Raw genomic sequence first — 16,346 nt, 5'->3', positions numbered from 1 at the left:
ATGAGTTGGGGCACTCACCTCGTCGTCCTGGCCCTCACGGGCGCCATACTTCTCCTCGCCAACCTGGTCTACGCAACGTCGACACGTATCTACCGACACAAGCACATCTGGGGAAAACTCGACTGCGTCGGCGGCGTCAACGCCACTAGCAGCACCTCATCATGGATCGCGGCGCTCTTCAGATCCATCGGCAGCCTGCAGGACGGTGCACAGGAAGGGTACGACCGCTTCATCAAATCCGCCACCCGCCCGCGGCCTTTTGTACTGCCGACGATGTGGACGGGGGGTCCTGTCGTGGTGCTGCCGCCGTCCATGCTTCCCCTGGTCAACCGGTCCCCTACCCAAGAAACGGGTGTTCTGGGTCTCCTGGAGCAATTCCAGTTCCGGTACCTGCACCCGGACCCGGACGTCTGGGCCAACACGGCGATACATTTTGACGTCGTGCGCAGGGACATGGCGCACAAGAAAATGGCGTCCCTGGCGGCCATCATCGCCGACGAGTGGCCCGCGGCGTTCCGTGCGTGCTGGGACGACGAGGACTCGGCAGCCGCCGCGGGCGTCTCGGCCTGGGACTCGGGCGTAGGCATCATGGCGCGCGTGGCGTTGCGCCTTTTGGTCGGGCTCCCCGGCTGCCGTGATGCTTCCTTCTTTGAGCTCTCGCAGCTGTACGCCCGCGCCTTCATCGTCGACGGTGTTGCCATCAACTGCCTGCCGCCGGCGCTACGCCCGCTGCTGGGTCCTGTGCTGGCACTGCGGGCGCGCTACTACCAGCGCAAGGTTCTCAGGGCGTTGGTGCCGCTAGTGGAGCAGAAACTTGCCGAGGCGGCGACCGACAAGAACGACGACGGGCAGCAGCAGCAGCAATCTGGCGACGTGATCAAGTGGCTCATCGCACGGTCCGCCACCGAGGGCCCCGAACAGATGCAGCCCGCCAAGATTGCGCGTCGCGTCGTAGCGCTCATGTCCATGTTTGGCTTCGCCATCGGCTGGGTCTTTACTCACGCGCTGCTCGACATATACAGCAGCCCGTCGCGGGACGACGTGGTGGCCGGGCTCGAGGACGAGTGCGTCAGCGTGTCCCGACGACACAACGGTGTCGACACCAAGGAGGCCGTCGAGGCCCTCTTCCGCCTCGACTCGGCGGTGCGCGAGTCGATGCGTCTCTCGGACGTCTCGGTGCACATCCTGCCGCTCGACGTCGTGGCGGGCGACGGCATCGACCTGGGCGTTGACGGCGCGCGCATCACGCCCGGCTGCGGCCTGCGCGCCGTCTTCCCCGCGCAGATGATACACGCCGATCCCGACAACTACTCGAATCCCAACACGTACGACGCCTTTCGCTTCTCAAGGCCGTTTGAGGAGTTGGACGTGGTGCAGCAGAATGAAGAGGAGAAGAAGGAGGAGAAGAAGCGGGAGCTCATGACGACGACGACTGCCACGTTCCTACCTTTTGGCTACGGCAGGCGCTCGTGTCCTGGCCGCTGGTTGGTGGCGCACATGGTCAAGCAGGCGCTGGCTCACGTTGTTCTCAATTATGATGTCGAGGTTACACAGAGGCCTGGCCCGCGGAAGGCGCTGCTGAATTTCATGCTTCCGGCAGAGACTGCTCGGATCACTGTGACTCGGAAAAAGAAGTTCTAAAGGGCAGTGGCTTGTAGTCTGGGAATTCGATTAGATTCAAGGTCTACCCAGGGGAAACCCAACGGGAACCCCTTATATTCAAGTACCATGATTGTCCCTGGAGGCTGGAGTATAGTATTGAGTTCAAATTATATTGGTTGGCAATAATGAAATTGTTTAATGCAAGTTTATGGAATTTGATCAGCTTGGACGCATGTCACGACAAATATGTATACCTACCGGCTTGCTGCAATGTCGTGAATTGGATTGATAGGCTAAGCCCTGCGCAACTTTGTACGCTTAACGGTGTTACATTTCAGCGGCTTTAAATATCTTCTAAATTTTATCCTTGATGTTATATCGTAGCTTCCTATATACGAATGTTGTTTAATTAGGTATTAAGGTGTGTGGACCTCCGGAAGCCACCATGGCATAATTATTTTCGATTTCCCAAGTTTGCAACCAAATTTTATGCCTCGACATATCGGGCACAGCATCAAATTCTATATGAGTAGAGATGAAATCACGGTATTGATAATCTGGTTTTTTTTTTTTTTTTTTTTTTTTTTTTTTTTTTTTTTTTTTTCATTTGCATGAATTACACGTGCAATTTATTTATACATTTATCTTGATATAATTTTGACCTCTACATAGTACTCGTGGAGCTTGTACAGTTACCGGTATAACTGCCACACTCAGTTGTTTGTTTTATGTAATATATATACTATTTTAGTCGTGTGTGTGTGTGTGTGTGTGTGTGTGTGTGTGTGTGTGTGTGTGTGTGTGACATTTCCACTCATTAACTTAAGTGGTAAAAATATAGCATGTTTGTTATATACTCCTCATAACCAGGATAAGGCCCTCCCATGTATTATATATATCTTGGCCGCACCAATATTGGGGAAACCGACAATAGCCCCTATTGAGCAAAGTACAAATATAACATCTATATTTTCAAATAATTGAAGGGTCTTAAAATAGTATCGATCATTCTATATGCTTACATAGCGGTGCCCCTTCTTTACACAAAAGGCTGAATTAAATGCGGCTGTTTAAAATATAGTAGGTAATATTCCTACATTTAATACAAAGTTTTAGAACAAGGATTTATAGTTTGGAACTTTATGACTGCCTACCTGATAATGTAAAAGAAGGAGTCGCCACTCCTCGTTAAACGCCTTTACATACATTTCCTATCACCATTCAGAATACACCATGTTTACTTAAGCAATTGTTTAACACTAAATCCGACTCTTTTGTCAAGTCAATCACATGGACAAGCTTTCTTCTTACAATGAAGCCTTTTATTTTTTGTACCACTTTTGCTTTGGTGAGCGCCGCCGCCGCCGTCGTTACTACCAACGAACCTCGCAGAATGCGAAAAAATTCAAGCTAGAAACACGCAGGACTATCACAACTGTATGAAGGATCATATGGATGACTATTACAGTAAGGCGGAAGCTCACGAAGTCTGCTGGAAATATATGAAGCCAATTAGACGCCACCATAAGGCTGGACTTGGGGTCAAGGTCAGAAATATGAGTGTTGAAGACGTAACCTTTCACAGTTCATCTTCAGGACCGGGAAACCATACGCTACGGACCTACCCATTCAAAAGAAAGACAATGCAGGTTACCGGCCTGCGGCTTTGGCAGCGACGGGTTCGATATGTTAAAGGTGATCTTGAGGCTAGGAATCATTAGAATAAAGAACAAATAGGAAAAGAAAAACAAAAGAGCAACGAGAATTTTGTCAAGATTCACTCTTTTGGTGTCTTTCCGCTTTGTGGCGAAACTTGCGTTTGGAAAAATGGCACTTTTGCGCTGGCGCCTAGGTTCAAAGGAGTGTGATTCCCCCCGGTATTCAATCTTCTATCGCGGATATCTCGATGCGCAGAAACTCGCGGAAAGTGAAACTCGGCTCCAGTGGTTATGCTCGTTTTATTCGTACTTCTGTTTGCTGAGGTTCCCAGGCCGAATAGGCAAGCAAAGTATCATCAATAGTAATAAAAAACATGCTCGCAAAGCTCCCGGCTATTTGGGTCAAAGTCCATTATATGCTACCCAAAGTTGAACTCTGGGCCGACATGGGCGACTCATTGTTTGTCGTTTTAACAGTCGACATGGATACCTTTATGCTTGCTGTCTTGCATGCTACTGTCTTCTAATGTGACAAGGTTTTCGGAAAAGAATTCCAGTGTGAAACTTTGGTATCATCTAAATCACTTTGTTTGGCTGCCGGGGTTCTGTAACGGGTTATATGCGCATGCGCTGGGTGTTCCGTGTAGTCTAAAACTGCTCCTCTAGGCAAGCAAAAGCTTACGTCTAAACAAAAAAACCAGATGTAAAACCTATTGGTTATGATTCAACATCAGGCTTCCATGTTAGCATCCGCCTCTCTGAACCTCTCCCTCGTCTCCTCCTCCTCCAACCTACTCGCCGGCGCCGTCCACCCGGTGCCCGCCTGAACCAAGACCACCAAGACGGTGAGGGCGGCCGCGAGCTGATACAAGACCCGCAGGGAGACCTCGTACCCCTGAATAGCGATGACTCTTTCCAGGGGCGACAGGTCGCCGCCAAAGACGAGCGCGGGGCTGCCGATAAGCTTGTTGATGAGCTTCTCCCTCCCGGGTCTCAGCACGTCGCCGCTGCCGTCCAGCCGGCGAAAGCCCTCGGCGAGCTGGGCCTTGAGGGTGCGGCCAAAGATGCCGCCGCCGATGGCGGTGCCGAAGCTGCCGGCGAAGCCGCGAAATGTGGCGAGCAGGCTGGCGGCGACGTACTGGGTCTCGCCGGGGCGGGCGTGGTGCAGGGTGTGAGCGAGGGTGTAGTTGAGGCCTGCTCCGGTGCAGAGGCCGTTTGCGAATATGGCGAGCACGTACAGCCAGGCCGGAGCCGTGGCGTTGCTGGTGAAGCTAATGCATAGCAGGGCGGAACCGAACAGCGACAGGGCGATGAGGCACGGCAGCCAAAATGAGCCGCCGCGGCGGATGTGCAGCCAGCCCACCAACAGGCCGCCCGAGCCGAAGCCGATGTTGGTCGGGACGAGGGTGGCGCCGGCGACGGCGGGGGAGAGGCCGCGGACGGCGAGGACGAAGATTGGGGCGTAGAATAGCACGGTCCAGCGGGCTGCCATGAAGCCGAGCTGAGCGAGGCAGGACAGCAGGATGCCGCGGCTGCGCAGGACTTCCAGCGTGATAACGGGGTCCGACGCCACGTGGTGCTCGACGTAGAGGAAGAGTCCCAGGGAGACGGCCGAGAGGGCGATGGGCGTCCACTGCACGGTTGGGGCGGATAGGCCGTAGAGAAAGAGTACCAGGGTGATGATCATTGTGGCGGCGCCCAGGTAGTCGATGTCAGCCAGCTTCTGCCAGATGGTCTTTTGCTGACCAGCTGGTTTTGTCACGTCATGACTGGCGGTCCGTGGCAGGCTCAACCAGACACCCAAACCACCCAAGAGTCCTAGGGGAACTTGGAGGTAGAAGAGAGCTCTCTGTCATGAGGCACAGGATTAGTGATGCGAGTCGGTGTATAAGTTAGGACGAAAGCCACACAAAAGGAAATAATGCAATAGGTTGATATCATACCCAACCGACCACTGGTATAAGTGCACCAAAGACAATCGCACCACTCGACAAGCCAACGGTAAAACCAGCATTAACAAGGCCAATAAACAATCCCCTGCGCTTCTTGCTGGTGTACTGAATAACCAATATCAATGAGAGGGTCATGACCCCGGCGCCGCCAGCCCCCGACAGGACCCTGCCGGCGATAAAGACCGCAAACGTCGTGGCCTGGGAGCACATGATGGCACCTAGGGAAAAGGCGCAGGACGAGACGACAACCATGGTGGCCGTGGAGAAGACGACAGCCAGCTTGCCGACCAAGGGGGCCAGGGACGACATGGCCATGAGGTAGGACGACGTGAACCACATGGCGGACTCGTACGCGTCCAGGTCGGCGGCTACGTCCGACTGGGCCATGGTCATGCCCGAAGTGTTGCTGGCCTGGAGGAAGATGAGGACCCACATGCTCATGATCAACGCAAAGGCCCGGCCTGAGGAGAGGGTCGCTGCCGGCTCATCATCGTCCGCATCCCCATCGCCGGCATCCTCCTCGTCGGCGCCGTCCCCGGCGCTGGGCTGCAGCGTCGTCTGAGTCGTCGGCGTCGTCGATCCGTTAGTCAGCGTGCTGCCGAGCGAGCTCGTCCCGCGGTGGCCGTCATAGTCAGTACCGTCCCGGCGGTTCTGCAGAAGTGGTGCCGTCTCGGTCGCGCTCGTCGTGCCCGATAGGTAGTTACCCTCGCTATCGTTTTCCGGATCGCCGGGGTGACGTCCGAGCGATCCGGGAGCGGGAGTTGATGCCATCCCTTTTGGCCTGATGTGGCTTTCTTTTTTAATTTCGAAACCTGATCTTTTTTCTTTCTGGTTTCGTCTTTCTGCGCAAGGCACGTGCGTGCGTGTGTGTATGCGTGCGTCCGTCTGGTCTCAGTCCAAGGAAAAATATGCGTCACGTCTGAAGCCAAACAAACGCGCATGAGTGGGAAACAGAAGGTGCGCGTCGTTCTGGACCTCGGCGGCTTTTCTTTTCTTTGTTGAGGGTCGGGATCTTAACAATCAACTGGATCAAATAACGGATCACAGGTTCGTTTGATGGGTACACTAGACCTAGTGTACAGTTCTCTTCCCAGTAGCCTCGGCACGGTTGTTCAGGGAGAGAGGTTCAATTCCATCACGATGAAGAGGATCCAAGCAGGCAATCGCTGTCATTCAAGACCCAAAAAGGGAGGAATGACGTTCCTTTGCGGGAGGTTTTGTGGATCCCACCCATATCTGCAAAGTGAGCATGTTGCAACCTCAACGGCTTGTGGGATTGGATTATCAATCAATCCATTTTTGCAGGGTTTGCAAGTGGCGCGATTGAATGCGCGGTGTTACAGGTATTTACAGAGAGAATTAGGGATAGTATTTGAGTGAGCCTAGGAAGCGTATCGCCAACGATAACTTGAGCAACCAGATAAAAATCTCCAATAGAATTATTTTTTGACGATTTTTAAGTTGAACCCGTGATGATTTTGTCCAAAATAAATTCAGGCTTCATAAAAACGTTTGAACTTTGTACCGTACGGAATTGCGTTCGTAGGATTATTCAGCCACTAGACTAGACTAGACTAGACTAGAATCAGCAATGATTCTAGAACTCAATCTCCATTGATGGTACGGTACTGTACTCCAGACAGTCCCGGTCACAGTATATCAGCAGCAACTAACATGCAATTCACCGGCTTGTAAGGGCTGAAATGATCTGTTACTTCGTACTTGCGCACCCCCAACTAGTCTAGTTCTAGCCTAATCTGTAGGTGGCTTTCAAGCCATTCGAAGTCGCAATGTCTAACACGAAGACGGCTTCCCAGAGCCACGCACGTACGCACGCAGCCGGTGGGCCGTCCGCCTCGGAGATTTTATTCCATGACCATGAGGAAAGAAAAAGCAAATAAACAAAGAACACAATGCAAGTGGATAAAGTAGAAAAAATCTTTCTTGATCAGCCTATGAATGGCCTATGCAAATCAACATTTGCCCGTGGTATTTCCCGTATTATTTCCCAACGCCAATGACTCCCAGCTCTATGAGCTATATTGCAAAACAAAAAGAAAAAAGAATCTTGGAGCATCCGGCTGCAGCTGAGCCGCGATTCCATATGTCAAGTGATAAAAACGAAAGAATAACACGATTAAAACATAATTACTAGGCAAAGACGCTTCTGGCAGGGACAATAAAAAAATGACAAGAAAAAGCAAGGCGAAAAGAAGGCGGCGAGTCGTGATAATGTCGATGATGTTGATGCTGTGTGCGCTTGAAAGTTCCAGTTTCGGGGTCGCATAAGTGTACGGTCGGGTCGGGACAAAACATGTCGAGTGGTCGGTCGCCCCAGCCAAGGTCCTTCCTCGTTATCAATCCTCCCTCAATACATTTCCCCAAAATCTGGGTAATCATTGAGAATGGGGCTCTTGTGGATCGACATCCATTTTTTCCCTTCTCTTCTCCGTCTCCCAAAATCGTTGCAAGATTTGATTTCAGGGTTGTCTTTTTCCAGAAGAACCCCCAAAGCATAAGGCTCCACTTTCCGTCATCGCTCTCCTCGTAGGAGAAACAAAAAAGAGGATAGCCGAAGCAGGGAAGCGAAATAATATGGTCTTTGGTTCCGCTACCCCGATGCCGAGAATTCTCCCGCGAAGGAGAAATGGAGTAAGAATGAAAGAAGAGAAAAAAAAAAATTCCAAGGCGCGATGACGACGAAGAGTTTCCCACAACTCTTGGGGGCTATCGCCGACTGGCTGCTTGATTGGTCCCGGCGGATTCCGCCCTTGACGCTTCGATTTGGTACCTTAGGATAGAAAGTACATTGATTGGAAGAGAGTTATGTGCATAGGCTGACATGACCTACGAGAGCCCGAAACTCTCAAGGTCTCGAACCATGATTCCCATCTGCGCTCTCCTTGCTGCCTCGGCAAGGAGGGTGAAGTCTTTGAGGAACGGCTCGGTCGACTGGCTCGACTGGACGGGCGATGCGGCGGGCTGCTGGTACATGGGTACGTGCTGCGTTGTTGCGGGCGAGGTTCTTGCCGAGTTCGAAGCCGTCGATGGGACTTGTTGTGTTGTTCGTGAGGCGTCCATGATTTTGTGTTTTGGTGTATTTGAATGGTTTTACCCGAGTAGACAAGTTGTTGTGATGGATGTTATGCTCCGTTGTGATTACTGCTGAATCCCAGAGTATGCGATAGAATGAGAATAAAGGATGTGATGACAACCAAAAATGGGTTCGACGAAGAGCTCGACTTCTTTTTAAGCAGGAAAAAGAAGAAGAAAAAAAAAAAGGGACACGAGTTTACCCGACGCTAGGATACTAGTAAGTGGGTGGGTTCGTATGGCTCTTGGATATCTCGGCTCTGGTCCTCGAAACCGGGGTTGTGGTGCCAGATAAGAATACGGAGAAGGGAGAGCGGGTAGGCAGTACGACAGAGTCGAGACTATGACCGAATGATAAAGGTGGGAAAAAAGTTTTGAGTTGAATGAACCCCACGCCCTTTTATGAGCTGGTGCCGACTGAATGGGTCGATTAAAAGAAGAAAGAAAAAGTAAACCCAGCGGTGTTTTTTTTCTTTTTGCTTGGGGACGCTTTTCTTGAGTGGTTGCGGCAAGCCCAAATACCTAACCGAAAGAGAAGCAAAAGAATTGCCAACGAATACTCCGTATGTAGGCAGATGCTCTGCAGGCAGACAAAGAAAAACGATAAGGATTTAACGTCAACCTATCGAGATGCGGCTTGAGTATAATAATAGTTGTTTGGTGTCCTCCTTGTTTGTCAAGAGGGTAAGCCTGGGGGTACGAGGAGGCGTAGCAGATGGGTAGGATCGATAACGGTTGGTGGTGCCCAAGACGGCAGTGCGCGGGATGGTGTGGGTGGTGATGCAGGTTGTGTGTACAGTCCGGAGTGAGTACCTTGGAATATGTGCCTTCGTTGTACGTTGAATGCCGGTTATGCAGAATTGTAAGGGAAGTTTGATTTCATTTGGAATTTCAGGATAGGTTTATGAAAGAGATGTACGCGGAATTCTTGTGGAAGAAATTTGAAAAAAAAAAAAAATTAAAAACCGGATAAGGGAAGGGGAGAGAAAGAAGAAAAAAAAAACCCATTTCAGCATCAAAAGACCGAGGCAGCTCCGCTGGTCCAGAGATCCGCTTATAGACGAGTACCTAAAATCATAAGACCGAGGCAGCTTTCATTAGACTTTTGACGGGGCGTCGATGTACATCATCCCTAACATGATTCTCTTCTGTCCTATTTTTCCCTATCCCATCCCTCCACGGTTGACTTGGCTGCTAACGAAATAGTGGATAAAAGCGTCATGGTCAGGCAGGAATTAAAAGACAAGCCAGTGCCAAATGGTGGATAGCCCAAGGATTGGGTACTTGGTAGGTACCTAGGTACCTGGGTGCAGGGGCTCTCCCAAGAGCGCCTGGTGGCAGGCACCATGTGTGGGGTTTTGCGGGGAGGCGCCGCAAACGTAGAAGTTTGTGCAAGCGCTACCAGTTCTAAACGATGGGACGATTATTTTGTGGGACCAAACGTCAAGGACCACCAAGCACGCAACCAGGACGTTTTCAGGCTGACTCTAAAAAGAGCCGCTTGTACCGGCAAAGTACCAGTTGGTCCCCTTATTTTGCACCAACATGCCTGACCAGAAACTCCATTTACTTCATGCCCATTCTGTTCCCCACAAAGGTTTCTGTTTTCGTATATCCATGCGTTCTCAGAACCACTTGTGAAATGATTTATTTTTTCTCTTTGTCTTCTCGGCAGTTCTTCAGGCACCCTTGTACAACAACAACATTCACTTACCGAAGAACCACCGTCGCTGAACATTTACCCGGTACCCGATCTGACGGTAGTAAAATATAAAATGAGTCGGAAAAGTTTTTCCAGACCGCTTTTTGAGTTGAAAGGAAGAAAATTTGTTTTTCTAGATGATGAGGGGTTTTAAAAGAAGGAATCCAACAAATAATAATTAAATAAAGTAAAAGATACCTCTGTAAAAAAAAAATATGCATCTGAAGCACATGCTAATTGGTCACAAACCAACCCGCTTGCCGCACAGCAAAGTTTCGGGTCTAGCCTCCATGTCACCCTATGCAGTGATGGTTGGTGTTGTTGTTCCATTTTGCTGTACGAAGTAGTATTTCGTGCAGCGACTGACGGATCTTTGACAATTTACCCCCCTCGGGCGCATATCATACTCAATTTGACAACGGATGGAAAAGATGGGCTGCAAGCTTGGCAAGCCAAATCTTGAATACTTTCTTCATATAACGCATCAAGGCATGGATTTACCTGACTAGAACCCATATTACAACGGGGTATCGTCAAGTGGGCCTATTCTTTTTTTTTTCCTACTCGGAATAGTGGCGGTGCCGGGATTAATCGGAATTTGGCCGAGGGGTTGGACATTGGGGTACTTTTTTTGAGGGGCTTCAACAAGTAGACTACTACGGTAGCTACATGGAAGGTATGGAAATAAGGCCGCTGCCATGTAAGCGAAACGAAACCCACCTCTTCCTGACGTCCAAACACCTGAAGATGACACTTTATCTATATGTCCTTGACAGCAAACTTTCACAGGGTCATTAACTATGTAGTGTTGGTAGTATGGAGTAAGATGCCTTTCGTCGATCCGAACCTCGTCAAGTTGAAGCACGTGCATAATTCCCGTACGCGCAGCAGGGGTTTATGGGGCCGCATGTGGGTCTTTCCGGGAAGAGACCCCACTAAGCATCCGGGGGTTGAACATGGCCGGCGCCGCTGAGCAAGAAACCAATAAAAAAAACTCAACGGCAGTAAATGCCGGCCGTCACCGGGATCCCAGTCCTTTACGGTGGCGAGAACTGCATTACAACCCGACCCCCCAAAGCAAAGTCACTTTGATCATACGATAGGTAACATCGCTCAGAGTTGCCGATAGCCAAACACCACGCCACTTCCCATCAGAAGAGCTAAGATGACGGAGCAACAACAGCAACCGGCGCAAGGCACACCGCCCAAGACCTCGGCCGCCTCCGCGTCGTCCTCCGCCACCGCTCCCGGATACACCCTCTTGCCAGGTCGCATCCCTGCACCCCTGCAGAGATTGTTTGCCCGCTTCCCACTCTACACATACCCGGCCAACGACCTGCCGGCGCGATGTCCTCGACCCCGGGAGAGCAGCAGCAGCAGCAGCAGCAGCAGTCTCCCAACTCTGTTTGTCTTCATCTCTGACGAGGATGCCGCCAAGGGCCGGCCTAGCTTTAACCCTACTTGCCTAAAGTGGCAGGTGAGTATACCGCCTTCTCTGCCGAACCACTGCCACAAACAACGCTGACATGCAACTGTCTTCCCGTTGCACTAGACATTCCTTCGCATAGCAGGCGTCGAGGTCCAAATCCTACCGTCGACGAACCACGCATCCCCGACAGGCGCCCTCCCCTTCCTCCTCCCGCCTTCGTCTCCGACACCGATACCTGCCAACAAACTCCAAGCCTACGCCGCAGCCGCCACCAAAACCAACAACACCCCCCAACAATCAGAACCCACCACCACCCTGACCAAGGAATCCGAAGCCCTCAACACCTCTCTAGTCGACCACCCGATCCGCCGCGCCTGGCTCCACGCCCTATACCTCGAGCCGGCCAACACCGAGCTCCTGACGTCTCTGTACCTGTCGCCAGCGAGCCGGTCGACGCTGGCCCAGCGCGCTCTCCACGCGCAGCTCCGCGCCGCCGCGCACGCCGAGCTGGCCGCGTCGCACAACGGCGTCGACAGCCCCTCGGCCTCGACGCTGCGCGCCGACGCGGCTCGGGCGTTTGCGAGCCTGGGCGCCGAGCTGAGCGGCCGCAAGTGGTTCGCCGGCCCCGCGGGCCCGGGCCTGCTCGACGCCGCCGTCTTCGCCTACACGCACCTGCTTCTCGCGCTGCCGTGGGGCGACAGGTCGCTTGCCGAAGCGCTGGCGGCCGAGGCCCCGGCCCTGGTGGACCATAGGGATCGGATGCTGGAGAGGCTCTGGGGTGGCGGTGGTGGTAGTGGAGGAGGAGGCTCTGAGGATTGCGGTGCGTCTGTGGAGTGGGAGAAGGTTTGATTCGTTCGGGGTGGCGGCGGTTGGTTGTTGCAACTTGAAGGCTACTGAGGATAACCTTGGATCCTTGTTAGAGGCGGCGGTTGTGTTTAAGACGTCGAGAATTTTGCCCTTGCACAGTTGGCATACACTTTTGACTTTGTACTATAATGTGATATAGACACCCCTGGGTTATGAATTTGGCATTGGCGTGTTGTCAATTTGCTTGTCCTTGAATTTTACTCAGATATATCTGAAATAGTTTAGGGCGAGACACAAGGTTATATCGGTATATTCTGCATCAATACGCTATCATCTTGATCGCTGTCTAAACCGACTTGAATAGCCCGTATACATGTGCTATGCTGTAATTGTCTAGTTCTAGTGGTGTGTCTGTCAAGCAAAGTCGCAAATGCATTCCTCAAACGCCAGAAGAAAACAAAAGAATACAGTGTGTGTATACAAAGGCCTCAGCCTAATTATCTCCACAATTTTGCTTAAAATCAACACAAAGGCACAAGCATTCCAGGTCGACCGGTAAGCTCGGCCAGCAGCAGTTCAAGTCCTCCCATTCCACCCAAGCTTTCATTACATTACTTATCATCCCTCACAACATCTATTGCCGTCTTCACTTCATGTCCTTCATCCAACCGTCCCTCTCAGGCAGGATCTCATGTCCGGGCGCTGAGGCTTGCAAACGCGTCCGGGCTATGCCGCCCATTAGTCCACTCCAATCCTTGGGCCAGCACGCTGTCCCTACTCCTGGCGCCGGATGGTGGCGTGACCTCGGCTGGTCCGCCAGTCATGCCCATGAACGGATTTTTGCTACCAGACGAGAGGGCCGGTGTAGTCAATGACCTCGCTGGCGCCTGAGCCGTGAAGTTTTGTTGGTTCTGTTGCAGTTGCTGCTGAATCTGGCCGGGTGAGGAGGTCAGGGGCATGTTGCCACCCTGGTTCAGATGTTGCTGTTGCTGTTGGTAAGGATTTGAAGCTGGTTGTGGTGCTGGCGAGCTATTGTACAAGGCCATGATTGACGCCGTGTCTGGTCTCGGGGCCATGTTTTGCTGCTGTGGTTGCTGTTGCGGCACAAAAAAGGGGTTGTTAGTCTGCGACTGGACGGGAGCACTTAATGGCGTCGAGTAAAGCATCGCGGGACCTTGTGAGCCCCACGGTGCCTGTGTTGCCGTTGCGCTGTGGTAAAAGTTTTGTTGAGTCTGCTCAGGAATCTGAGTCAGAGTCGTCGGCGATTGGACTCGGGTCGGTGATTTAGCCATGAAGGGGTTGCCTGCAAATTGCCCCGCACCAACAGCTGTGTTGACAGAGAGAGATGCTGGCTGCTGCTGTTGCAAAAAGGGATTGGACCCTGTCGGCATTGGCTGTTGCGTCATAGGAGGATACGTTTGGTTATTGTTAAAGACCGTTGGTACCGTGTTCTGGGGCATTTGCAGCATCTGCCCGTTGACTGCCTGCTGTTGCTGATATGCCTGTGGACTATGCTGCATCTGATGAAATGGGTTATAGTCCTGCTGCTGTGGTTGTTGCCCCTGGTTATAGGCGGAAACACCTCCAGTATGGTGAGGGAACAGGGATTGCGGTTGCGGTGGTGCTGAAAGTGACATGTTCTGGAGAGCCTGCTCGAGACCATAGTTTTGCTGGTTTGGAACTCCGAAAGGATTCGTCGGCGCATTGTTGTACGGGTTTTTGTTCTGAAGCGTACCCGTCGACTGGGACGACTGGGGTTGGGCGGACGGCATGTCCAACATGTCGAAGGGGTTTGTTGACGACCCTGACGGGGATGTGGCCGACTGCTGAACGCCCAGGTTAGATGATGATGTGGCCAATGATCGCTTGAGCGGCGTGACTGTTTCCCGAGCCACAGACAGCCCAGCAGACCCTTCTCCCAATCTGACCAAAGCCTCAACCGTCTTCTCCAGATTCCCACCCATGCCACGTAGTACCATAGAGTTCCGCTGCTCATCGAGGAAGCCCATATCCCGCAACCGCATTAGCTTATGCTCCATGTCATCCTGGCTGTCATGCTGAACGGACGCCCCAAATGGTTTCGATGGCCTGCCTCTAGGCGAGACGGGCGTTGCACGGTCATCAAAGCTTCGTGGCGAGGGCGGAGGTCTCCTGGACGAGTCGGCATCCTTCTTTGCCTTGGACGAAAGTGGGAAGATGGAAGAGGCAGAACGGAACCCAAACCTGCTGGGGGTTTTTGGCGGCAGTGGGGGAGGAGTCTCATCGGATTCGGTGCTACCCGTGTTGTGCCGCCTCGCGCTGGCAACCGAGTTGTTCATGTACTTTTGCCGAATGAATCGCTCCATGGCCGAGTCTGCTTCGTCGGCATCGATGGGGACAGGGGGCTTCTTGTTCTGGGGATTGTAGATCTTGTTGGAAGTGGCGTTGCCGACCTTGCGCATGTTCTGGAGGACAAAAAGATGATGATTAGTCACATCGAATGCAGGAAATGGGACAATTCGATGTTGGTATTGCACGCACATCGACCTGCTCGTTGGACCAACTGTCCATGCTTAAGGACTTGACTTTCGAGATGTGCGTCCCCAGCTTGCGATGTATAGCGGCGCAACGCATACACAGAAAGACACCAAGCTACAATGAGAGAAGTGAGTGTCAGTCCCGTATTCGGATTCTCTAGACGCGTCTTGTTGGAACTGTGAAAGCGCGCTGGTCAGGAGGGTGTGTTCTCGGTTCTTACACTCCATGATGCCCAAGCTGTTTGGAGACGTCGATTGTTAGTTGACAAAAATCAAAAAGGCCGACGGCCAAGATTACCAATCTACTCATAGAGTCCTTCGTACCTGGGTTACGAGAATGGCAATCGGCGCAAAGATTGTTGCCCGGCACGCCCTGGACGAGCTCCTGCAGGACCTTTTCGTTCCGCGCCGCCTGGCGCTTGCTTTGTGCCCCTGACATGGTTGCTCACGGCTCGGTCGCGTGTTCGGTCGGCCGGTTGCACGGTGGCACTGAAAGGAAGAGATGTCTTTCTTCTGCCGATGTGTCGTCGAGAGGGCGAGGTGAAAGGATGATGGCTATGGTCGGTCGTGATGACGACAAGGAAACGAACGAAACGGGTCGCTTTCCTCGAGGGGGGCAGGGCACCGCGAGAGGCTTTGCAAGAGTTGAAGTCAAAAACAGGTGTGGATTACGACAAGTTTTGGGGCTTGGCCCGGTTCAGTTTAGCGGTCGTAGTTTTGGGGGGAAATGGGCATGGGGCAAGAACGAACTGGGGCCTGGTATCATGAGAGGAGGGGTGCCTTGTTCTCGGACTTATCTGGCCTGCTTCGGCCCAGCGGTACTTGGGAGGCAATTAATCGAGTTGGGCGGGATTGAACGAATCAGGACAAAATTGGATAATCAAGGGTCAATATTTACGTTGTAATTTAATGAGGGATGGGGGTTCGATTGCTGGATTTACCAGGAACAACAGCAAAAGATATTTATCATTCAGTATATCGTAATTAATCAAGCAAAGGATCTCATCCTGCCCAAAGGAACAACAATCGTTGATATTGGAAACAGCACTAAAAGTACCACGCACGTCAACTGTTGATTGGTCCCATGCAAATCCAAACACGTTTACTGTGCCTGAGGTAAGTATTAATTCCGATCCGACCGACAATCGTGTCCTACATCGAAGATGGAAGTAGAACTGATCGACATTGATGCCCACAAGGCTGCTCACCACAGGAGGATACTACGAGGTCAGGGGCTGTAGGATTATTGGGCATGTTGCGGAGTCAAGTAGGTTTGTTAGCACGTATTGAACGTATTGAGAAACGTATCGATCTATTTTATCTCAAGTCTAACACGCGATCTGTCTCTTAGCTGGGTGTCGATGCACAACGGCGCGCCACGACGTTTTGATGCGAGAGGAGGCAAACGACAGAGAGACAAGCGATAAACAAGCGGAAAAAAAATATATAGAAAAGTGACAAATAAAACTAAAACTCAATCAGTCACCCCTAACCCAACAGAAAGAAAGGGAAAAAAACCATCTTTTTGGGGGCCTGACCAAACTGATTTAAAGCATTGAAGTACGTACCTAGGTGTTTGCAACATGG

At 51.7% G+C, this 16,346-nt stretch overlaps 5 protein-coding genes across 5 annotated transcripts; 2 read left to right on the top strand and 3 right to left on the bottom strand.

Moving 5' to 3' along the window:
• Window positions 1–1,641, top strand: PgNI_07673 (uncharacterized protein; the record flags this gene model as incomplete). Its single annotated transcript, XM_031127683.1, has 1 exon — window positions 1–1,641. The coding sequence occupies one exon, from the start codon at window positions 1–3 to the stop codon at window positions 1,639–1,641; it is 1,641 nt and encodes a 546-aa protein (XP_030981744.1).
• A 2,216-nt stretch (window positions 1,642–3,857) lies between these two features.
• Window positions 3,858–6,369, bottom strand: PgNI_07672 (uncharacterized protein). The gene is made up of 2 exons (XM_031127682.1): window positions 5,204–6,369; window positions 3,858–5,109 (listed from the first exon to the last, which is right to left on the bottom strand). Exons 1-2 carry the CDS (start codon window positions 5,981–5,983, stop codon window positions 3,991–3,993), a joined length of 1,899 nt encoding a protein of 632 aa, XP_030981745.1. The 5' UTR covers window positions 5,984–6,369; the 3' UTR covers window positions 3,858–3,990.
• A 1,690-nt stretch (window positions 6,370–8,059) lies between these two features.
• On the bottom strand, window positions 8,060–8,293 carry PgNI_07671 (uncharacterized protein; the record flags this gene model as incomplete). Its single annotated transcript, XM_031127681.1, has 1 exon — window positions 8,060–8,293. One exon carries the CDS (start codon window positions 8,291–8,293, stop codon window positions 8,060–8,062), a length of 234 nt encoding a protein of 77 aa, XP_030981742.1.
• A 2,879-nt stretch (window positions 8,294–11,172) lies between these two features.
• PgNI_07670 (uncharacterized protein) lies at window positions 11,173–12,285 on the top strand (the record flags this gene model as incomplete). The annotated part of the gene is made up of 2 exons (XM_031127680.1): window positions 11,173–11,484; window positions 11,560–12,285. The coding sequence occupies 2 exons, from the start codon at window positions 11,173–11,175 to the stop codon at window positions 12,283–12,285; spliced, it is 1,038 nt and encodes a 345-aa protein (XP_030981743.1).
• A 341-nt stretch (window positions 12,286–12,626) lies between these two features.
• On the bottom strand, window positions 12,627–15,701 carry PgNI_07669 (uncharacterized protein). Its single transcript, XM_031127679.1, has 4 exons — window positions 15,084–15,701; window positions 14,981–14,997; window positions 14,764–14,874; window positions 12,627–14,687 (listed from the first exon to the last, which is right to left on the bottom strand). Exons 1-4 carry the CDS (start codon window positions 15,196–15,198, stop codon window positions 12,933–12,935), a joined length of 1,998 nt encoding a protein of 665 aa, XP_030981104.1. The 5' UTR covers window positions 15,199–15,701; the 3' UTR covers window positions 12,627–12,932.
• Between the last annotated feature and the right edge of the window lie 645 nt (window positions 15,702–16,346).

The sequence above is a fragment of the Pyricularia grisea genome (assembly GCF_004355905.1).
Source record: "Pyricularia grisea strain NI907 chromosome Unknown Pyricularia_grisea_NI907_Scaffold_4, whole genome shotgun sequence".
NCBI classification, from domain to species: Eukaryota; Fungi; Ascomycota; class Sordariomycetes; order Magnaporthales; family Pyriculariaceae; genus Pyricularia; species Pyricularia grisea.
Note: the sequence above shows the minus strand (reverse complement) of the source record. Positions and strands in the feature narration are given on the sequence as shown.